Genomic DNA, 24,334 nt, shown 5'->3' on the forward strand with positions numbered 1-24,334 from the left:
GCTCTTGATGCTCGAGCCGCACGTGAATCTTTCAGAATTGATGATATTTGTCAGTTGGTAAACAAGTTTTATCCGCAAGACTTTACTGATCTTGAAAAGGAACAGTTGGAAATAAAACTTAACCATTATAAGCATAATGTAGTTCAACATTCGAGTTTCCAAGCATTGTCAAATATTTCTGAATTGTGCCAATGGTTGGTTAAAAAATCAACTATCTACCAACTTGTTTTTCGAGTTATTGTACTTGTGGTTACTCTTCCCGTTTCTACCGCAACTACAGAACGAGCATTTTCAGCCATGAATATTGTCAAAACCAGGCTTCGCAACAAAATTGAAGACGAGTTTTTGACGGATTCTCTAATGGTGTACATTGAAAGAGAAGTTGCTGCAACAATTAGCATAGATTCAATCATAGATGGTTTTCGGGATTCAAAAACACGATGGGTTCCATTTTGATAGGTATTTTGACTAAAATTTAATGTATTATGAAATACATATTTTGTATATTTTCTTTTGTTTATTATTTATTTTTTTTTGTCAAAACTAAATTGATGTTAATTTCGTCTTTATATATTTATTTCATCTTCAATTTTTATATATTTCTTATTCATGCTTTGACCCATACTCCTATTTTAATATATTTGTAATTTATGCCTTGATGGCTTGGCTCCTGCCCAAAATACTTTCTGACTCCGTCCCTGGCAAGATATATCATACTTATCTAACAGGTTTTTTCCGTCAAATTTTCCAACATATACACATTAGCTTGAAAATACGTGCGTGCGCACACACATACACAACCACACACCACCCCTTTGCAAGGTGAACCTCCACCTTACCTTCCCACTCCTGCAAAGTGGGGGTGGAGCCACCCCTCAATACTCACCTCTGCAAGGGTGAAGAACCACAACCACATATGTTGAGGTGAAAACTCATCCCATCTTTGTGTAACAGTGGTTCTCCACTCTCGTAGAGGTGGATAGTGGCTCCATTTTCACCCCTTACCCCACGGGCTACTTTGCGGGTGGTGGAAGGGTGGATGTCTATTTTGTAGAGGAGCGATGGACTTTACTTTCACCATCTTTCTGTCTAGTTTATTTTTATTTATTTTTTACCTATTTTTTAATTTGTAAACATGATATGCATACGTGGTATGATGACATAGTTACATGGAAAAATGTCAACAAACACTTTTAGAATCAGAAATTTGACGGAAAATAAAACTGAAAGAACTATTTGTAACTTAATTAGAAGTAGATTTTTTATTGTCAAAATTAAAAACTTAAGTTATTTTCCATTATAGGACCAAAGCTCAGGGGGTATTGGACCATTTTCCAAAACATTAACTCAAAAGACCTTAAAGTACATATTTTAAATAAATAATTTTAGAATAAAAAAAAGGAATGATTAGAATGACTAAACAATGTTAATAAAAAGAGTAAATTATTTTAATATTCTTTATCATACAAATCACGAAAACAGCAGACAGAATTTTCAAATCAAACTTGTCGATTAAGTAAGGTCTTTTAGTAGGGTCCGGGTCCCCTGCAGAACCCGTCGGGGAGCATCTTATTAAGGCGAAGGTTGATTTATAAAGGCGAAAATCTCTCTGACCTCATTAAATACGTCAAAAAGGCTTTTAGAAAGGTGATTTCACTAAGTCTTGTGCTCGCTGGTCTCTAGTCGACTTCCTTTCTCTCACAGTTCAAAGCCGAGAAAGCGAGAGAAAAATCCCTCTCTTTTCATTTCTCTATTTCCACACAACCAAACACACAAAACCTGCTCATCGTTCGCTTCACCGACTTACCTCTTTCCTTGGATTTTAGGATAACTTTTTCCATCAAAACCCTCCCTACCAAGCAATCACAAAGCGATTCTTAGAGTTTTGAGATTTTTTATTTATTTTTTGGTTATAGGAATTAGGGCGTAGAGTTAGCCGAGTCGACTCGGGAGAGAATGTTTTTCTCGGGCGATCCGTCGACTCGGAAGCGAGTCGATTTGGGGGGCCGGAGCTCGAAGGAGAGGGATAGGCAGAAGCTTCTGGAGCAGACGAGGTTGGAGCGGAACCGGCGCTTGTGGCAACGCCAGCAAAACTCGGCCGCTCTCAGAATTCAGGTTCGAGGCTTTTTGTACGTTTACGCGTGCTTTCGATCTTCGAATTCTAGTGCTTTTTCGCAAATTTATTGTGCTTGTTAGCATAAAAGGCTGAAAATTTGGTAGATACTGTGTGAAAGGGCGTGCCAGACTTAATTTTGATGCTATCTTTGCTACATTCTTAGCTTAATTCGTGATATTAAAGTCGTGGAATCGGAAATGAGACGAATGGAATTGACGGTTTGTGATGTAGGACAAATTGGACAAGTCACACCCTAATTCCAAGTGTTAGGAATTTCTTTTCTTTTGCTTTGGTTTATTTCCTTTTTTGGGTTTTAATAGTAACTTTTAGAACTTACTTTTTGGATTTTCCCTTATTAGTATTTATTTGATTGCCTTTTAAGAGTCTCTTAGTAACTTAAGGATAATTTGTTGTACTGCTCTAGAGTGGGCTGGGAGGTGAAGACAAGTTTGTTGGGTCCCTTCCACAAGAGGGTTGTTCAACGTTAGGTTGTTCTATAATGTCTTAGTCCTCCATGTTGGTACTCCCTTCCCTTGGAAGTGTATATGGCGGAATGAGGTACGAATGAGAGCGGTTTTCTTTGGTTGGTCGGCTGCCCTAGAGAAAATCCTCATCATGGACGACATGTTATTGTGGTGGGCTGGAGCTATATGTGTAAGAGGTGTGGGGAGTGGATCTTCTTCTTCTTCTTCTTCTTTTTTGTTTTTTTTTTTTTTTTCACTGTGAGATTGCTAGTGCCTTATGGAGTGTGCTATTTTCAGTCTTGCTGGATTAACTTGGGTAATGTCTAGAAGAGTGGTTGACCTTTTTGCTTGTTGCGGGGGGTTGAGTGGCAATCCCCAAAGTGCAACAGTGTGGAAGATGTTTCTATCCTGTTTTTTGGTGGTGTATTTGGAGTGAAAGAAATGATAAGATTTTTGAAGACCGCGAGAAGACAATGGTGGATTTAAATTCTTTCTTCTTCAATACTCTTTTTCATTGGGCAGCTGTTTTAGACTTTCCTTATTTGCTTCCTTTTCATGATTTTATTGACGGTATTTTTTTTTCTTTCTAGTTAGGTGTCCTCTTGTATACTTCATGTGTACATGAGTTGCGCCTTTTGTACTTTTTTAATGGTATTTAATTACTTCTTAAGGTTTTCTGTCTAGGATTTATTTCGTTATTGAGTTATCATGAAGCTTATTATTGAGTTGTTTTAGTAGAAGGAGAGTTTTTGGATTTCCCTTATTAGGATTTCTTTCATTTCCATTTTAGAGTCTGTTAGTAACTTAAGGATTTCTGTCTAGGATTTATTTCATTATTGAGTTATAATTGAGTTATTTTTAGTAAGAGGAGAGTCTCTTCTTTGTTTTTCTTACTTGTGATATTCAATGGTTAAAGAGAGAGATGTGTGATTCTCTTTTCTATTGCTTCCACTATGTAAGTTTTGGATTTTCATTGTTTTATTAAATTGTGCTTGAAATGGGTAAGTGTTTTGTGGAAAAAGAGAGAGTATAACATGGTTTTTTAATATGACTGTTTTTTAATACAAAGCGTTGTGAAAAATTTTAGGGGGCAATGGTTGTTTGGGTTAGTTAGCTGGATGCATTGGTTAGTGAGCCCCATTGGTGACTTGTTGCGGTGGCAATGTTTTGGACATAGAGGGAAGATTCAATAATATGGGTGCACCGAGGTGCTTGTGCCCCCAAGTTTTATTTTTAACTCCTCGTTATGCTAGGAATGGGATATGATGTGGAGATGATGATGATTTGTTCACATTGTAAAAATGGAAGCATGAGTAGGAATCGTTGGAATAATAGAAAAGAATGGTGTGAAAGTTGAACTGTGGGATGGAAATCTTAGTGTGATGTATGTGTATGTAATGAGATGGTATGTAAGTAGAGAAAATAGATTGTCAAATTCAATGCTCACAGTTGACTTATTAAAAAGAAAAAGAAAAAAGAAAATGAAAGGTCATAGCTGGCAGTGGTAGTGCCGTGAGTTTTGCATGTGTTTTGTTTAAATCTTTCATCTATTGGAGCTTTCTCTCTCTTGCACACACTGGCACGGTCATCTTAGAAAGGGAAAAAGATAGAAAAGTTTTTCTAGTCTTATTTGGTCTGGCAAATAATGCTAAGTAGACCTGTGCAATATAAACCTGATATATTTATCATAGAAGGTAGCATCCACATTGACAAATAAGCATGTATTCCGTTATCTGAACTTTTTTCTATTTTTTAAAAGAAACTGTCAGTTATTTTAAAAAAGTCTTAATAAAGCACAACATTCACATTCCTGTTAATGAAGTTCAGATTGGACCTTCTAGATGCATTTGAAGTGGAGATATTGTTTTACATCATTTCCAAATACAAATGATATTCTTGTCTCATCGGAAGCATTCCCGATGGGTCTTCCATTCTCTCGTCCTTTTGGATCAAGAATGGCAAGATCCATCCCTTGTAACCTTTTTCCTTTTTGGCTTAAAAACCAAAAAAAAAAAAAAAATAGGTATTCCTGTCTCATCATGTATTTGGAGTGGGAAGAACGATTTCCTGAAGTGACACAGAGGAGGTTGCCAAGACTTCTATCTGATCACTTTCCTTTGTTGTTGGATTGTGGTGTGCCAAGAGGAGGGAACGAGTATTTTAAATTTGAGAACATGTGGCTGAAATCGGATGGTTTTGTTGATCAGGTTAAATCTTGGTGGATGTCATTTGAGTTTTTTGGATTACCAAGTTATGTTTTGGTTAATAAGTTGAAGGCTTTGAAGATATGGAATGATGAAGTGTTTGGTGATGTAGGGAAGAAAAAGAAGGAATTATTGGAGGGTATCCGAGAGCTGGACCTAGTTGAAGAGAGTCGTTGCTTAGAGGAGGACGAAAGGGTTCGAAAGCTAGATATATTGAGAGAGTTGGAGAAAACTCTTCTTTTTGAGGAAATGAGCTGGAGACAGAAATCATGAGCTTTGTGGCTAAAGGAGGGGGACAAGAACACAAATTTTTTTCACAGGGTGGCCAACTCACATTATAAATTCAATCATGTGGACTCTTTGAATATAAATGGTGCAACGTCCAAGAATTTGGTGGAGATCCAGGAGCATATAGTCTAGTATTACAACAAACTGTATTTTGAGCAATTTTCTTGGAGGCCAAGGGTGGATAGTCTATCTTTCCTATCCATTGATGCGGATGAAAGTATTTGATTAGAAAGAGAGTTTGAGGAGAAGGTGTGGGATGTGATCAGGGATTTGAATGGAGATAAGGCTCTGGGTCTAGACAGCTTGACAATGGCTTTCTTTTAGAAGTGTTGGGCAATTTTAAAAAATGACCTTATGGCTGTTTTTGCATAATTTCATAATCGAGGTCAATTTGAAAAGAGTTTGAATGCTACTTTTGTTTCCCTGATTCCAAAGAAGACTTGTGCTATGGATGTGAAAGATTTTTTCCCTATTAGTTTGGTGGGGTGGGGTAGGGTTGGGGGGGGGGGGGTAGGGGACGTATAAGATTATTTCTAAGGTTCTCGCAAACAGGTTTAAGCCAGTATTGGGCAAGATTATCTCCAACACACATAATGCGTTTATTGGTGGTCGACAAATCTTGGATTCAGTGCTTATTGCTAATGAATGCTTAGATATTCAAATTCGATCAGGGGAATCCTGGCTGCTGTGTAAGTTGGATTTGGAAAATGCATATGATCATGTTAATTGGGACTTTTTGCTCTATTTGCTGCAGCGTTGTGGTTTTGGGGAGAAATGGAGGGCTTGGATTTGATTTTGTAGTTCTTTGGGTTATTTTACTAGCACTTGTGGGTTGTGACAAGGGGATCCACTTTCACCTTTGTTGTCTGTGGTGGTTATGGAGGCTTTGAGCCGATGCTAAGGTAATTTGATAGGGTTTTCAGTGGGACCTAGGGATTCTGATGATTTAATTGTGAATCATTTACTGTTTGCAGCTGACACGTTGATTTTTTTGTGGTGCGCAAGAAGAACAAATTCGACATTTGCGGTGTATCTTCTTATGCTTTGAGGCAGATTTAGGAATGATGATTAATTTAGGAAAATCAGAAATTGTTTCTATTGGTGAGATAGAGGATGTTGAAGGGTTGACTCAACTCCTTGGATGTCGGGTCGCATCTTTACCTATGACATACTTGGGTTTGCCGTTGGGTGCTTCTTATAAGGCCGTGTCTATTTGGATTGGTATATTTGAGAAAATGGAATGGTGGTTGGTTGGATGGAAGCGAATATAATTGTCGAAGGGTGGTCGGTTGACTATTCTTAAAAGTACTCTTTCCAACCTTCTTACGTATTACTTGTCGCTATTCCCTATTCCACTGGGCGTGACTAATCATCTTGATAAACTTTAAAGGGATTTTCTATGGGGTGGTATTGGACACGAGGCTGAATTTCATTTAGTGAATTGGAACAGGATCTATACTCCATTGCATTCAGGTGGGTTGGGAGTTCACAATTTCATCCAATTTAATCGAGCTCTTCTGGGGAAATTGTTGTGGAGGTATTGCAGGGAGAGAGAGGCATTGTGGCGATTGGTGATTGACGTCAAATTTGAGAGTCTAAAGGGTGGGTGGCGTTCAAAAGAGGTGTTGGGTACTTTTGGAGTGGATGTGTGGAAACATATTAGGAGGGAGTGGGATAAGTTTAGCAACTTTATTTTTTTTGAGGTGGAGGATGGGTCATATGTTAGTTTCTGGCATGATTGGTGGTGTGGGGATAGATCTTTGAAGCAATGTTTTCCAGTTTTGTTTAATATTGTGAGGAATAAAGAGGCGATGGTGGCAGATAACTTGGATGTTCAAAATGGAGTTACTTAGTGGAATGTTATTTTTACGCGTCCAGTACAGGATTAGGAGATGGAGATGTAATTTCTTTCTTCGCTCAGCTTTATTTGATTTCGGTTCGACATGGAGAGGATGATAGGTTAGTTTGGAACCTTTTCAAAAGGGGTTTATTTGAAGCGAAGTCCTATTATGAAGTGTTAAATAGGAAAGATGGCCCATCATTTCTGTGGAAGAGTATCTGGTGTGTTAAGGCTCCGGCAAGGGTGGCTTTCTTTGTATGGATAACAGATTTAGGTAAAATTTTGACGCATGACAATCTGCGAAAGTGGAATTTTGTGGTGATTGAGTAGTGCCGTATGTGTAAAAAGAGTGGGGAGTCAATTGAACATCTATTACTTCATTGCGAAGTTGCTCGCGATCTATGGAGTTACATTCTTACTTTTTTTGGGGTAGAATGAGTTATGCCACGAATGGTGCTGGAGTTGTTGACTAGTTGGGGAGTGTCGTGTGGGTATGGTCCAGCTAAGGAAGTCTGGCGGTTAGTTCCGTTATGTTTAATGTGGTGTATTTGGCGAGAACGGAATGCGCGACACTTTGAAGATGTAGAGACATCGATGGTGGAGTTAAGGAAAAGTGTGCTTAACAAGTTATATATTTGGATAGCATCTCATCATAGTTTGAATGTTTTTACGTATGCAGAATTTTTAAGTTTATTTTCTGTTTGTTCCTTTTAGGGGCATTCTTGTATGCTTCTTGTGTATTAGAGTTGTGCCCTTTTGCGCTTTATTAATGAATTGACATTACTTATAAAAAAAAAAAAAAAAAAAAATTATTTGGGTTTTGATTTTAGATTGGAGCCTTGGACTTTTGTGATTTAGTTATATCTAACATCTGTAAGATGGATCTTATTGAATGCTTGTGCAAATATGAAATCATGAACTGATATTTGCTTACTTTTTGTATAGTAATATAGATAGTGGTTTAATATACATGCAGCTATTGTTTTGATTACTGAAAGTGTTGTCTATATGGGCAATTCATATGCTTTTTATCAATCCCTTGCAAAGTGTTGACTTATTACTAGCTACAGAAATGCTTCAGAGGGAGAAAAGCAGTTAAAGCTGAACATTTTAAGGTGCGAGAGGAGTTCTATGGAACCTATGGAAAGTACTGCCAAAATGTCGACAGGTAGTAGTGTTGGATCCTGTTTAACATTGTAGCCAATGTACAATTCAAATCTGTTTAATTTTCCCTCTAAGTTTCTCTTAATATTGATTAGATATGTTAGTATGTTCTGCAATGATATTCCTTGAACCATGCATCATCTTTTTATTCCACTTGATCAATTGATTTTTTTTTTTCCATTGTCTCTGTGCATTCAGGCATTGTTTTGGCCCGGATTCAGAGTTCCTCCGCCATCTACTTTTTTTCTTTAATGCAAAAAATGTTGGTGATTTTGCAATCCTTGTGGAGACATGCCGATCACTTCTGCAATTTGTTCATGATGGTGGTAATTTTAATCAGTATCCTTTTCAAAGAGTTGTCTTTTACAAGTTGTTTGACTGATTTTTGTTATGCAATAAACTCTACTTTTTATTTCTTCTTCCATTCTGGTTCCATTCTATTTTAATCATATTCTTGATCATGCAACAGGGGACACCGTGAGTCTCTTTGCAGGAAGGGATTATTCATCCAACCATGCTTTGGTGGACTACAGAGTGAAGCAACTAGCATATGCTTGTATTCAGGCTGTGCATCAGAATAGGTTCGCTGCATTTATTTATTATTTCTTATAAAAAAAATTATTTTTGAATTATCACAATTTGCTGAGGACGCAGATCCTTAGAATGCAACAGCCAATTGTATGCATATGAGTCAATATGACTGGCAAAGTCCAGCTTTCATCAGTATATCAATTGTCGAACTAGCAGGTTTCATGTGTGGGTATTGTGGAGTGCAGACACATAGTTGCATTTAATACAAACCTTTGGGGATATTCTTAGAACTTTTTTATTTGTCTTCCTTGTTTGTGTTGCTAATTAAAGCAAGTGTTGCTTATTGAGCTTTTATTGGACAGAAATCAATTGAAGGAGCAAATATTAATGACATCCAAGGAATCTAGCACGTCAACAACTCTCTTGCTAGAAACAGTAGTTATATTGATAGATCTGAAACTTCCATGGGCTTGTAACATTGTTGGCTATCTTTTGCAAAGTAACACATTCACTCTGTTTAGAGAGATTGCTCTTACATGGAAGGTATGGTTCTTACATCAGTACTTTTTTTCTTTGTGGTTTTCATTTTCTTCAAGGAAAAAGGTTGTTGTCGGGAATTTAGTTGAATGGCAAAAGAAAGGGTCTGGGTAATTAATCCTATGTAGTTGTGATAGGGTGTTAAGATGTGTATCTTAACACTACAAGTGAAAGTTTTCATGATTGTAAAAGTATGCTGAAATCCATTATATTTAAGTTTTCTGTGACCTGACACTCCAACAGTATTGTAAGGGCTCCTTAAAAAAGAGAGTATTGTAAGGGCTCCTTCTTTGGCCTTACTGTTTTTTTTTTTCTCCGAAATAGATATGTCGTTCAGTGATGTTCGTGTAAATGTGGACTTGAGAACTTGGTATTCAATAACTAATTGGGACTGTTTCCAATTTTAACAAATTTTGCATCTGGGGATTTGAAAACCAAGTCTATTCACAATTCTAATCTGGATTAGTGTTTTGGGGGGGGGGGGGGGGGACAATGTTTGTGTTGGTAGATATGGAGAGATTTGATTGCAGTGAGGGTGAAGAAGGGAAGCATTTTGGTTCTTAGTAATGAGTCAGCTGTAGTGGACAATGATGACAGAATATTTTTACCTTTTATTGAGGCACTTGTGGTGGATAATTGGCTGAGAAGAGTATAGATAGAGAGTTGTTTCTGTTTGATGAAGTTGCTTACTTGAACCCCAGCAGTTGTGAACCTTTGATTAGGATTGACTCAGAAATTCAACGTGAAGGTGGTACAGGAGGTGGTGAGGAGTCAGGGGAGGAGATATCGGATTGGGTTATGAGATGTGTGAAATTTTTTAATAAATTCCTAGCTGTTTCAATTGAAGTTCTTCAGGAACAAGCTATGAAGATATTTGCTGCAATAGAAAGTAGAAGGAATTTGCAATATCTGAAGGCAAGCCTAGAGTGCTGAGCCATAACACCAGTGGAGTTAAAAAGGGTTAAAAATTTTGACCTCTCCTGTCAATTATGATACAAGGAGGGATGGTTTGAGAAGAAGGGAAGGGAGGACTGTTATTGGGCTTCTTCAGTACTGTTATGAATTTGAAGATTATTTCCTTAAACGTCAAGGGTTTGAATGATCCAGGGAAGTGTTCAATGGTGACGTGTTTCTAGAAATTGTTCTTTCATACTATTTGGTCCTTCCATAACACATCCACATATGTGAAACTACCTTCTTGGTGTGGTGCAGGAAAATATTAAGACTGGTGCTTCAACTGGGATAGTTTCATCACTGGAGCGTGTTCTTGCCCTTATAATTCCTCACATTGGCCAGAAGCCATGCACTTGTACAAATGTTGATCCACGATGGAGTTTCTCATCCCAGATTCTTACAATTCCTTTCCTGTGGCAGCTTCTCCCATATTTAAGAGAGGTAGCAATTTTCTAAATCATCCTCTTGGTAGGACTACAGAGTTTTTATTTTTAACTTCATCTGGAATCTTGTGGCGGCATAAGTGCTCAAGAGCCACTGAGTTATTTCTGAAGTCAACTCCCTTGTTTCTGCTTAATGTAACAAATACCTGTTCCCAGTTTATTTTTTATTTATGCTGCGTGACTGCTCTTCTTTCTTTCTTTCTTTCTTTCTTCTCTCCTCTTCTTCTTCTTCTTCTTCTTCTTCTTTTTTTTTTTTTTTTGTGTGTTTAATTATTGTCAAGGTTTGTTGTTTATTCTAATTTGAGTGATCTTTTGCCATCTAGGTTTTTGCAAGAAGGGGCCTAAGCCAACATTATATTCATCAGATGGCATTTTGTGTGCAAAATCGAGCTAACATACTTCCGAATGATATATCCGCTGAATATCCTGGTTATGCCTGCCTTCTTGGGAATATTTTAGAAACTGCTGGAGTTGCTTTATCTCAGCCTAACTGCTCATTTGAAATGGTATGAAAATGTTACAAATTGTTACTAACAGTGACCTTGGTACTTTAGTAAGAATGAAACTGGTCAAGAATTTTTGAGCATTGCTAAGTTTTTATATTTGTTTTCCTTCAAGAGATTGGATTCTATGCACTAATTTTATTAGATTTTGAATTAAGTCAGGCTGTTCTTTGACATGATCAAGTTGTGCAGTGATTCTATTACGTTTTGAAACTAATTTTTATTTCTGCTTTTTAACATAATCAGGCTGTAGATCTTGCTGCTGTTACAACGTTTTTGTTGGAGGCACTTCCTTCTTTGAAATCATCTAGTAGAGAAAGTAAAGAAAGTATGGCTCTTCCTTATTATGTGCTTGAGTTTCTCTCCTTACAACCCTATGACTTGATACTTGCCACGAGTATTCAAGCCAGAAAGCTATAAAGTGATCCTCTCTTCTTCTTCTTCTTCTTTTTTTTTTTTTTTCCTCTTCTCGTTGTTATAAGTTTTGCATAGGATTTCTTTTTATTAAAGTTTCTCAGTTTCATTCACAAATTACCATTTAATTATAAACCTTGTGCAAGTGATATTGATGTGGGAGATGGCGCTAAGGTTAGTTTCTGGCATAATCTGTGGTGTGGAGAATGCTTCCATAGTGGCTCACTTGGAGCCTTTCTGGTGGTTCCAATAAGTGGAACGTAAGTTTTCTTAGAGCGGGGCTTATGATTAGGAGGTGTATGTCTTTGTCTCATTTTTCAATTTGTTGTACTCAGAGTAAGGCGGAAAGGTGAAGACAAGCTATGGTGGACCCTCTCTAAAAAAGAGTTGTTCGTTGTTAGCTCCTTCTACAATATCCTTGTTTGTATTAGTGTCATTCATTTTCCTTGAAAGAGTATTTGGCGGACCAAGGTTCCTTTGAGAGCGGCTTTTTTTTGCTTGGTCAGTGGCCTTAGGAAAGATTCTTACTATGGACAATCTTAGGAAGATGCATGTTGTTGTGGTTGATAGGTGTTGTATTTGCAAGGGGGATGGGAAGTCCGTGGACCATCTTCTTCTCCATTGTATGGTAGTTTGTGCATTATGGAGTGCATGTTTCAGTTGTTTTGAGCTTTCTTGGGTTATGCATAGAAGAGTAGCTGATTTGTATGCTTGTTAGTGGAGTAGTGGTAGCTCTCAAAGTGCTACTGTGTGGAAGATAGTGCCTTCTTGTCTCTTGGGGTGTCTCTGAAGAGAACACAATGATAGAAGTTTCAAGTACCGCGAGTGGATGTTGGCGGAGCTTATATCATTATTTTTTAATACTCTTTATATTTGGATAGCTGTGTTTTTTTAGCTCCCTTTGTGCTTAGCTTTCATGATTTTCTTATTCTTTTTTCTCCTTCTAGCTAAGTGTTTCTCTTATATACTCTTGTGTACCCAAATTGTGCCTTTTGCTTTTAATGATATTTCGATTATTTATAAAAAAAAAAAATTGTATTACCTTTCATAATTTCTTAGAAAATGATTGATTTGAAATATACATGTTCACTTCAGGTTCCATGCTGGTTGAGGATGATTCAACTGCAGATGATGAAGTAACAGAAATAACCTTGAATAGGGATTTGGAACAACAGATATGCAATGCTATAGAACCCCGCTTTCTTCTGCAATTGGTATGCGGTCGTAATACTTCATAATTGTCTCCAAAGTGAAGTTTTTACATTAATCAAAACAGTTGTTACTTCTTTATGTAAAAAAACTTGGAATTTTTTTTTCCGCTTTTGGTGCAGACAAATTTGTTATTTGGAGGAATTCCATTTGCCAGTAGTTCAGATGATGGACCAGATGATAAAGAGGTGCAAGCTGTTGGTGCAGCTTGTGCTTTTCTGCATGTCACTTTCAACACTTTGCCTCTTGAGCGGATCATGACAGTTCTAGCTTACAGAACTGAACTTGTTCCTGTGCTTTGGAATTTTATGAAGCGGTGCCATGAGAATCAGAAATGGTCATCCTTGTCACAGCAGTTAGCGTATCTGCCGGGAGATGCACCTGGTTGGCTATTACCCCTCTCTGTTTTCTGTCCTGTTTACAAGTAAGACCCCTTGTTTGATTTTGGTAGTTTCACGTAATACGGTGGTTATCTTGATGTGCAGTTATCTATCCGTACTTCACTCTTTTATTTATTTATTTTGTATTTGATTTGGTGTTAATTTTTCTGAGGTTGATACAAGTTTAACTAACCGGTCTAACCTGTCTTGTGGTTGACCAGGCACATGCTTACAATAGTTGATAATGAGGAGTTCTATGACCATGAGAAGCCACTATCATTGAAGGACATTAGATGTCTTATCATTATTCTAAGACAGGTAACTTGTTGGAAAATCTGAATCTAAAGGCACCTGAAAGGAAATGTCAACTACTTTATAAACTTGTTCCTGAAAGAAACTTTTGGATCTGGATTATTTTCAAATCTATCTATCCGTTGGCAAGATGGTGGTATTTTTTTGTATGTAACCAGCAGTTATAGATCTAGAATTGGTTGTCTTTTATAGATATGGTAACCATGATCAGTAGTAGTGTGGAGGCCACCTATTTGTTTCTCAGTGATAAATGGTAGTATTAGATATTTGATAATTTTAAAAAAGACGTAATATGCGCTGTGCTATTTTTTTCAGGCCCTTTGGCAGCTTCTATGGGTCAATCCTACAACACCAGCTAATTCCCTGAAATCTGCCCCCAGCACCTCTTCTAATAAGAGACATCCTGAGGAATTCATTCAAGAAAGGGTTAGCATTGTAGCCTCTGAGCTCCTCTCACAGGTACACTTAAGCATGACTTCTTGTATTTCTATTTTCTTGTTTGATAAATCCTTTTTGCTATTTACAAGTCTTCATATGACGTTTTGTGGCTTTCCATACTATTCTGGTCTTTGTATGTGTCATAAGAGCTTTGTTATTCTTCATTAATGGAAAAGAATAGTTAAGATTCATTTGATCAAAACAATGATATACATAGTGTCATGCTCTGTTTTGTACCTCTAACTTGTATAAACTATTGTCGTAGTTGCAAGATTGGAACAATAGACGACAGTTTACATCCCCTAGTGACTTTCATGCTGATGGTGTTAATGAGTTTTTTATTTCTCAGGTAATAGCTTCTATGTTGGATCTTTAGGATCCTAGAACCAAAAGTCTCTAGTTCTGCTCGTTCAAACATCTTTTTTTGTTTTTGTTTTTTTTTGCAGGCTGTAATAGAAAACACCCGAGCAAATGACATATTGAAGCAAGCTCCTTTCTTGGTACCATTCACAAGCAGGGTTAAAATATTCACTGTAAGTGGTTTAACTCTTTACACAGTTTTAAGCTAGAATGTCATTAACTGTGAGTAATACAATTGACTGTGAGTGTTGTCAACAGCCATTTTTTGAAGTTCCCTTTTTTTTTTTTTGTATAAATAAATTATTTGTTTTTGAGGCTAGTGAATGAAATAATTTAGATAGCAATCAATTCTTCCATTTTTGTAACTATTTTCTTTCAATCCATTTACCAGTCACAGTTAACAGCAGTTCGGCAAAGACATGGATCTCATTCTGTTTTTACTAGAAACCGATTTAGAATACGAAGGGATCATATTCTAGAAGATGCCTATAATCAGATGAGTGCATTGTCTGAAGATGATCTTCGAGGAGTGGTATGCCCCTTTGTGTGTTTGTGCATTCATGCTTCCTATTTGTAGTTCTGAAAATTATTCTCTGCCCCTTTGTTGTTTTTACCTGAAGATGGCAATAGGTTATTTTTATTTTAATACCTGAATAATTGATGTTGGCTGTTTACTTGCAGATTCGTGTGACGTTCGTCAATGAATTTGGAGTTGAGGAGGCTGGTATTGATGGTGGTGGAATTTTCAAGGATTTCATGGAGAACATTACTCGAGCAGCTTTTGATGTTCAGTATGGTTTGTTTAAGGTCATATTTTAGTGCCCAATATGAGTCAATACCTCCAACATTAACGCATGTTTTGATTGGTGTGAAAGGAAAAGAAAAATTACTTGTTTTCACTCACTTTTCTTGTGTTTTTGGTGGTTAGGAAAAGATGTAGAATCCCACCAGTAACAGTTTTCTTGCAGCAAAACATTTTTCCTCAAATCTTGTCACGCGTCAGGGGAAAACTAAGATCATATTCCCTCAAATTCTTGTAAACCAACTGGTTATGGAAAATCAAGCTTATATTTTCTTTTTACTCCAGTTTGCCTAGTAATTGCTTTCCTGGTAGACAACCAAATGGAGCATTAAAGAAGCATTGGTAGTTACTGGGAAAAAAAAGAGAGGAAAGAATATAGCCAGAAGTTGAGCAGCCAAACACCCCAAGTCGTACCAAACCTTATTGAAAAACTCAATTTTTTATCGAGTCCCACAACACAATCTGGGAGACATTCATTTAAAGCCAACACAGCTGGTCTGATGCTATGGCTCATTGGTCAAAGCTTTTGAATTATCTCATGGCCAACTTTAAGAATTTGTATGCTAGATACTTATTGATGTCTACTCATTTTTCATGGTTGTAAATATGTGCCGTTAGTTCCACTGATTCTCTATTGGCTTGGAATATCCAGGCAACAGCTGATCACCTGCTCTACCCTAATCCTGGGTCTGGAATGATTCATGAACAGCATCTCCAGTTTTTCCATTTTCTTGGAACTCTTCTTGCGAAGGTAAGATGTGTTTTATTACTAGTCAGCTTCTTCCTGTTGTATAGTATGGCCCTGCATTTGATTTGTTGAAGCTCGAAGAGCATGCGGTACTATTGGTGTCTTTACCCATGTGCCACATCCTATATGAAGCAGGCAAATGACATGAATAACATAAATTGAGTTCTTTTATTAGCAGTAAGGTTACTCTATCCTTGCATCTCCAGAGCAGGAGTAAAATGCTATTAGGATTAGCATTTGTGTCTCACATAACGGGCTGCTAAATGAGTTTGCTTTCATCCTTCTAATTTAAAGCCATTTAAGTTTGGGATGATTCTAATTTGTCTTTGTGCTAATTTTTTTCTGTTCTTCCTGATGCAAAACGATGTTACTCTTCTTCTTGTAGGCTATGTTTGAAGGGATTCTTGTTGATATACCATTTGCAACATTCTTCTTGAGCAAATTAAAGCAGAAGTAAGGTTTCAGAAAGACTTCCTGCTCTATCCATTTCAGTAGTTTGTTCACCTTTTTAATTTTTTTGCCAATCTGCACTTGATCTGTGCAAATCGAAATTACTTATGCTTAACCTAAGTTCGTATGGAAGCGTATTTTTTTGATAAGTAAATCAATTTAATTAAAAAGTTCAAAGGGATGCAATGCAAGTACACATGAAGAAGACAATAGAGACCCTCAATTAGGGAAAGTAAGAAGGCATTCAAAAATTCTGAAAATTAAAAAAGCAAGAAATGTTGTAATCCTCCATCCAACATAGAGAGATTTGAACATAATAGCTTTTAACTCTAACACCATTCTCTCACAATCTTTGAAGTTCCGAGCTACTCTCTCCAAATGTACCACATTAAGCACAAAGGAACCAAACTTCTGGCTTCTAATCTACAACGGCTTCCCAACTAACCTTTCTAGCAAGTGAACAACTCCACCACCCTTTGAGGCATAACCCACTCCAAACCAAAAAGAGGGAAGATCAAAACCTACAAATGACAAATCTCTAGCCACTTCACAATAAAGAAGAAGATGATCTATAGTCTCCCCACTCTTCTTGCACATACAACACTGATCCATCACTATGATGCGCCATTTGCTTGTCTGAAAGACTAGAGGCATGAAATGATGGATAAAAACTGGTGCAGATGTGGCTATATATCAGTTGAAGAAATTTGATAGGAACCACTTTTCATATTGAAGATTCATGCCAAAATGACAACCAGATGTATAAAACCATAGCCAATGTTTTTAGGATTGCTTTACTTTATACTTGACCAAAAGCCTTGCTAATGTGGATTTCCAGCCCTGGAGATTTTGGTTAATCTGATTTGGGCCCACCTGTTCCCCATCCCCATTAGTGCATATATGCTCCTGCTCATTTTGTCAGTGCTATTGTGAGACATGGTCAAAGGCTCGGTTTGGCCTACTTGTTGTGCCAAATGAACCAAGCCTAAGCCCAAACTACACATTAAATGAAGCAAGCTTGTGCACCATGGTGCTCAACTCGTGAGCTTCTGAGTCCAACTTGATGAGGCCACAAGGTGTAAAGAGGGAGATGTCTTTGTTTTATAGGAAGACTTTCACAAGGGACGCTGGTGGTTTTATTTTGCCATGAGGCACCCTCTGTTTCTCGCAACTACAAATACTAGCCCCACATTGAGTGTATGAGATGGTTGGGGGAGTTTGCTGGTTATAAATGAAGCCTGCAACTCCTCCCTTTTACATGCTTTAATGCGTGTTGGCCTTGAAAAATGCTGGGCCTCCTTAAAACTTTGAAGGCCTGTTGAGCCGTACACCAGTCTGGCGAGCATGCAATGAACCACAAGCTCGTGTATAAAAGCTCAATTTCCTCTTTTATGCAAAGCCCAAGCATCCTTAGGGTCGGCTTGGCTGAGCTCGGTTACATTTATATCTTGTATTTTCAAAGAAAGATTGGTATTCTATTTCTTAAATGTATATCCTGTGAACATCTCAAAAAATAAAAAATAAAAACTGATGAAAGCACCAATGTGCACTATACTGGCTGTGTAGTAATTTCAGAGATTCAGTAGCAGTAAGAAGTGTAATTAGTAGAATACATATAGGGAATCTCTAATGTTTTCACCGCAGTATCATATCTTACATATACTATTTGTTTATTGATCAGGCACAATTATTTGAATGACTTGCCTTCATTGGACCCAGAATTGTATCGCCACCTTATTTTCTTAAAGGTAATGTTTCTTCATCTTCCCTCTATATCTTTATCTGTCTTGGCTTATATTAAATTTGTCTCACATGCTAATCGGAGAGAAGAAAACAATGCTTCTTGTATCACTATTAATTTCGTGGATAACTTGTGCTTTTTAGTTTATGGTTTGCTTCCAGCTTATGAACTAGTGATCTTTGGTCTTGAAAATGGATAAGGCCCTTGTAGTGGGTCAAGCTATTTCCATACGTAGACCATTGCCCCAAGGAATTCAATGGCATTCTTTACAGTGTTAGTTGGGACCTTTTTATGATATTTTGATGTTATAAAGCCTTCTTCAAGATGGGCTTAAACCCAACCCGAGCACTCCTGACACCTAGAGAGAGTTTGGGCTTCAGACCTAGCCCAAAAAACTAGGCCACGATCGTTGAAACCCAGTCCAAGTCTGACCTTAGGAGCTCGAGAAGCTCCTTCCAAAATCTAGGATACTCCAGCTTCATCTTCCGAACTTTGCCGCCTCCATGACTCCGATCTTCTGTTTCTTCTCCATTAACCCCGATGACTTCTCCTTCAAATCAAAGCAATTCACCACCACTCTCATATCCTCTTCTTCTCTAAACAGCGACACCGGCAGCAGATCCAACTTGCACATCTCCGCCATCGGCACCAGCGTTGCCAAGATCTTAACAGAAGAACCAACCGTCCCACGCACCACCTCTGCTTAAGACGAAATCACCCCATCCTTCTCAAGGCTAACCCCAAAAGAATGCCCACCGGAGGAATTCTGCAACTCCTTCCCCTTCAAAGAACCCTTTGAGACCACCATCGACCCAGACGCTGATTCCAGAAACGCCACCATCTTTCTAAGCTCACCCGCAACTCGCCTCCAACCCCGCCCTTCTCGACCCTCAGGGAGCCAAATAAACCCTTTCCAGCCACCAATTGCGAAAGAGGCCACCTCCAGAAACCTCTCGACCTGATTTCTACCTCTCCGAACAATCAACACCTTTGAATCCTCCCGAAAAGACTTAACAAAGTCCTCAACCCCCGGCGACTTTAGCGCCTCCTTCACCGTGGCCACCAACCAAGTAGAACACAATGAGCCCAAAACCACCACCCCTGAGAAAGACTTCCTTTTTTCCTTCAAACGAAGATCTGATATACCAAACTTCACCCAAAAAAAAAGAAATCTTTAGCTTCCACTACAAATCTGCGCTCCATGACTGGCCTCAAGTGTCAAGCTCCAAAAAACCGCATCACGGAGGACAAACCCAAAAAATAATGGGGGAAAAAACAAGCCTAGCTATATGAAGAAAAGAGGAAGAGAGAATATGGCGATCTGAAGTTGGAAGCTAGTGGGACGCACCTACACGCGCCATTGCTGGTTCTACTTTAGGTTCTGCTGGTTCAGGGTTTTCTCTTTCTCAATTTTCGCTTGAGGTGGGTTCGTCGGAAGGTAGGGTTCCTCCAAAATTATCCTTGGAAGATTCCGCGCCTAAGACTCTGATTCAATATAGGCGCAAATGCAAGGACATGAGGAAGCCAAAGTTGGTTGTGGGTTAAGGAGAGCACGATGATGTGGGCTTTCTCAGGCGGGGGTTTCTCAAGTCAAGCTAGTCCTCTCCTTTTCTGGCAAATCGCGGTGATTTTGCGTCGTCCCACTTCTCTAGCTCGTTGCTTTATGCTCCTTAGGTGGTTTAGTCTGAGGGTGGTGTCCAGCCCTTCTCTCCTTTGGAGTGGTCTTTGTTCTGTTCCATAGTGGGGTTCGGGTCCAAGGGGCAAGGGGATAAGACTGTGGCTTTCCTCTCAGCCCTTGATGAGGAGCATATTCGGGAGGATAAGCTTGTGGGTTGAGAGTTTTAGGGGCTTAGGGGTTTGGATTGTTATGTGGGATGTTGTTTGGGGCGGGTCGGCTTTGAGGTGTTTGTTTCTCGTATACTTCGTGTGCACTAGGAGCGCCTTACACTGTTATTTATAAAATTTGCACTTATCAAAAAAAAATTCTTAGGTTTTACTTTTGTTTTTGCATCACTGCTTTTGATATGAAAAGGCTAATGCCTGATATTATTATTATTATTTTTTTCCCTTTGTTGTCATTCATATGATATCCACTTTAGGGTTGCCAATCTCTGCTTTTCTCAAGGGCATATAGGTTTTCATTTGTATTCATCAAAAAAATATAGGTTTTCATTTGCATCGAAACCTTGTTTTTAATTTTTTTGGGCTCTCTTTAGTAAAGAAGGGATAAGTCCATCTTGTGTCTAATAGCAATTTGTGATGAACCTACCAGTATTGCATGCAGAAGTTCTTTCAGCTTCATTTTCTTTCTTTCTTTTTCTCTCCCCACCCCCACCCCCACCCCCACCCCCGCACCCGCCATTTTCCTTTTCTTTCCTTTTCTTTCATTTGGTGGGAGCGGGCCTATCTTTGGTTCATAGGGAAAATTGAAGGGATGTTTATATTGCCCTAGGTGGTTATTCTAACCTGAAGCTCTCATTTATTTTTTCTTGTCCCATTTACTGCGATCTACAGCATTATGAAGGTGACATTGCACAGTTAGAACTGTACTTTGTTATTGTCAATAATGAATATGGAGAGCAAACAGAAGAAGAGCTGCTTCCAGGAGGAAAAAACTTGCGTGTTTCTAATGAGAACGTTATTACATTTATTCATCTTGTAGCCAATCACCGTTTGAATTTTCAGGTATTTTTAATGTACTGTCATTAGTTCCTTTAAGTTTCATCCAGGAGTGTATCTTCTTTCATATTGTTTTGACATGATTAATAATATTGCTTTCAGATACGTCAACAAAGTTCTCATTTCTTGAGGGGGTTTCAGCTGCTTATACAGAAAGATTGGATTGATATGTTTAACGAGCATGAACTTCAGGTACTATTGTCCACTTCCAGGCTTCGTAAGTTATGCTTTGCTGCATGAAACTGTTATCACATTGTTTGCTTCTTGCTTGGCAGTGCTTTTGAGGGGATCTATAGATCAAATCATTCTTGGTTATTGCATTACAATCTGAGAAAATGGTAGATAATAAATGTGAAGCTGTGCATCAATGGTTGATCTGGGGACTCAAGTATTTTTCCCTGGTTACTCTATAATGTATGATGCTTCTGGTACAATGTTTCTTTTAGAAAGAAATCTTAGGTATTTCGAGGACGTGGAGAGTTTCGTGGAGGATATTTTAGCTTCATTCTTTCATACTCTGTATCTTTGGACGGTGGCTTTTTTGTCCCATTTGTCGCTTAGTTTTGTTGATATCTTTATTCGTTTTTCTCTTCCTAGTTAGCTGTTTCCTTTTTGTATATTTCTAGTGTACTTAGGAGTGCCTTACGCTTTCAATAAGACTAGATTTACTCATTAAAAAAAAGACATTGTTTCTTCTGGACCATTAACATGCTTAGATTCGTTTCTTTTTTCCTCTGCTAGTCAATGCTTCCTTTCCCATTGTATGGGAGCACCCATGGCGAGATGTGTCCTGCTCATAAGTAGTGTATACAGTCCAATTAAGAATCTATGATGATTGTGCCTGGAATTGAGTTATCCAGATTCTTCTACGTCATATCATAGTTCAAGCAGATGGAGACTCGTTTAAATCTTTTACCTTCTATTCTGTGGTTCCAGTCTTAGTAGGAAATAATTGTAGTATCAAAATTTCAAATGATGTGTTTCATGCTGTTGTATGTCTTAATTAATATTCTTATTGATGATTTCTTAAATGTTTTTCTGTCATCTCATTATTTAGATGAAAAATCATGGTTACCTGCCACTCGTTTTCATCAATCCAGGAAGATGGTTCATTTTTTAACTACTTAAATGCATTTCAAAACGTTATCACCTATGATAGCAATGCACGTTTCACTTGAGTGCAAGTGCATGATGTTGCAACCTGCAATATAACATTTTTTTCTTTTGGAAACATGATCGATATTTATTGATCCTTGCTTCCCACTTCTTTGACACATATTTTCGTTTTTTCCTTTCAATTTTTTTACAGCTTCTGATATCAGGTTCACTCGACAGCTTGGATGTTGATGATATACGATTGAACACTAATTATGCAGGTGGCTATCATAAAGTAAGTTCTTTTTTCTTCTCCTCCCCGCCCTTCCCCTGGCTGTGCAGTAAATGTATGGGATAATAAAATAAATTTTGTTGTATTCGATAATGTGTCTTTTTGGTGAAAATGTCTTATACGTATTCTCCCAGTGGATCTTGTCTGAGGTGAACTTAGCGATCACTACACAAATACTGCCTTCTGCTCTTTTTCCTTCATTAAAGTACTTAATTTTCATTATTTTCTTCTCTACAGGATCATTACGTAATAGAGATGTTCTGGGAAGTTCTCAAAAGCTTTTCATTGGAAAACCAAAAGAAATTTTTGAAGTGAGTTATATCATTTATCATCACATCTCTACTGTTTATTTATGTAGGCTGCTTTAGTTATTAGTGTTTAGTCAGCTAAACAAAATGGATATCTGAAAGGATAATAACACGAGTGAATTTTTCCAGGTTTGTGACTGGATGCTCTCGAGGACCCCTTCTTGGTTTCAGATATCTTGAGCCTTTATTTTGCATACAAAGGTATAGTTATACCAATTTTAATTTGATAAGAGTATTTATTGTGGTTGATCTTAGTCAAATGGCTTCAGGAGTGTGTCTACTAAATCGTTTCCCCATATCTTCTCTCTCTCTCTCTCTCTCTAGTTTTACAGTTTGTTGGTCTCTCTTATTGTAGGGCTGCTGGTAATGCTGCTGAGGAGGCTCTTGACCGGCTACCGACGTCAGCTACTTGTATGAATCTTTTAAAGCTTCCGCCATACAGAAGGTTTGTCCCAGTCCTAATTTCCTTTTTTGAAATAGAGTGAGGTTCTGGCATGATTTTGTGTCCAAATATATCTCCTCTCCCATAAACAAGGTGTGGAGAGCAAGGTCGTGGGTTCAGTCTAGTGTGCATAGGTAGTTCTATTTAGCTATCAGAGAAAAAGTTTTAGATTTTATTCTAAAGATCCCGCTTGCAGAAGATAACCATCAAAATGGAACAAATGGAAAAAGAAAAAGAGCAGTGTACTATATCAATATGGTACTTTCCGGGGCAGAATTTGACACCTCACCCAAAAATTCTAGGTTGCAAGTTGTTGGCCTTCCTTGTTAAGTGCAATCATGCCAGTACATCAATTTAACAAATTGATTCTGTTGGTTTTAATTTTCGATTTGTCATGTGTGATTGAATAATGATGGAAGCATATCCCATGGGAGGACCATGGAGCACTGGACAAAATCTTTTTTTTTTTTTTTTGAAGGATACATATTTTGCTAGAAATTTAGGCATACGAAGTGTCTCATCTTTTGAAAATTTTCTCTCGTTTGTGGATTGATACCTGAGCTTTTAAAATCCTGCTGTGAAAAGTTCTCATCATTTTGCCAAAAAAAAAATGATGACTTCTATTTGATTTTTTCTCACTTAATGAGCTGCATACTTCGGTTGGTTTGGCTCTTAAGTTATGTTATTACCTTAAACCACGATCAGTCTGAGTACAGTGAAAATTTTATGATCTGTTTACTTTGTTTCATTTTTTTTGCTCTTGTTAACTGTTGTCAATTATTTCTGACATCATTTTTTTTTTGTTGAACATTATTCATTCGCTTATGATGTTTTTCCTTTTACAGCAAAGAGCAACTGGAAATGAAGTTGCTTTATGCTATAAATGCAGATGCTGGTTTTGATTTGAGCTGATTGACCTACCAGCTATGCGATTGTATGTTAAGTGTAGAAATCTGTCGTCAGATAAGTTTAATCCGTGTTTTTGGTTTTTATGTCTCTTCGCGCCTGGAAGTTTCATTGACCATCAAAGCATGGGAGAGTAAGAAGATCATAAAGGGCTGAGGAGAGGCCAATTAAAATGGCCTTTAAAGTATAATTTCCGGCCAACCTGCTTTTGAATTTAAAATGTACATATGTGAGATCATCTACAAAATAGATACATGCAGTCATGGCCGTTGGTAATTGGTCTTGTCAATGTGATCATTTTGTAGACTGTAAAAATCTTATATAAATTCGCTTATACATGTAAAAGTAGGTCTTTGTAGATGAAACAATGCTTAGCAGTACTGGGTCTCATCATTTCCCCCCCCCCCCCCCCCCCCCCCCCTCTTCTCCCCATCCCAATCTTTACATATTTAATAATGTATAAATGATAAGGAATTTAAGTGGTAGCATATTTCTGATATGCTTACTGGAGTTTAGATATTCGCTAGAATTAAGCGGCTATGATATGATATTCGTCCCTACAAAAGATTGATGTGTATTAACTTCGTTTCTCGTGTGCGCAATTCCGAATGACTTCCTCCGTTGCTGCTTCTGTAGGTAGGTGATATCTTTTCTGGGTACTTTTTGGCCTCCAAAAAGCTATTTAACCAAACATATGCCATATAATTTCTTACA

At 37.8% G+C, this 24,334-nt stretch overlaps 1 protein-coding gene across 3 annotated transcripts; it reads left to right on the forward strand.

Annotated features, from left to right (window-relative positions):
- Nucleotides 1–1,652: 1,652 nt before the first annotated feature.
- On the forward strand, nt 1,653–24,185 carry LOC133882979 (E3 ubiquitin-protein ligase UPL6). 3 transcript variants are annotated; one of them, XM_062322184.1, is made up of 26 exons: nt 1,653–2,115; nt 7,977–8,080; nt 8,275–8,399; nt 8,546–8,657; nt 8,970–9,150; nt 10,357–10,539; nt 10,865–11,047; nt 11,291–11,372; nt 12,554–12,672; nt 12,790–13,091; nt 13,269–13,365; nt 13,675–13,818; nt 14,063–14,146; nt 14,244–14,330; nt 14,549–14,689; nt 14,839–14,964; nt 15,612–15,710; nt 16,093–16,160; nt 17,839–17,905; nt 20,413–20,583; nt 20,680–20,769; nt 21,887–21,967; nt 22,202–22,275; nt 22,402–22,473; nt 22,628–22,717; nt 23,560–24,185. In XM_062322184.1, the coding sequence occupies exons 1-26, from the start codon at nt 1,957–1,959 to the stop codon at nt 23,624–23,626; spliced, it is 3,108 nt and encodes a 1,035-aa protein (XP_062178168.1). In that variant the 5' UTR covers nt 1,653–1,956; the 3' UTR covers nt 23,627–24,185. The 3 variants fall into 3 exon arrangements, with proteins under 3 accessions (XP_062178168.1, XP_062178167.1, XP_062178169.1); XM_062322183.1 differs by having other exon boundaries at nt 1,654–2,115; nt 8,275–8,402; XM_062322185.1 differs by having other exon boundaries at nt 1,654–2,115; nt 7,983–8,080; nt 8,275–8,402.
- The last annotated feature ends 149 nt before the right edge of the window (nt 24,186–24,334 follow it).

This window comes from Alnus glutinosa, chromosome 1 (assembly GCF_958979055.1).
Source record: "Alnus glutinosa chromosome 1, dhAlnGlut1.1, whole genome shotgun sequence".
In the NCBI taxonomy this organism is placed as follows: domain Eukaryota; kingdom Viridiplantae; phylum Streptophyta; class Magnoliopsida; order Fagales; family Betulaceae; genus Alnus; species Alnus glutinosa.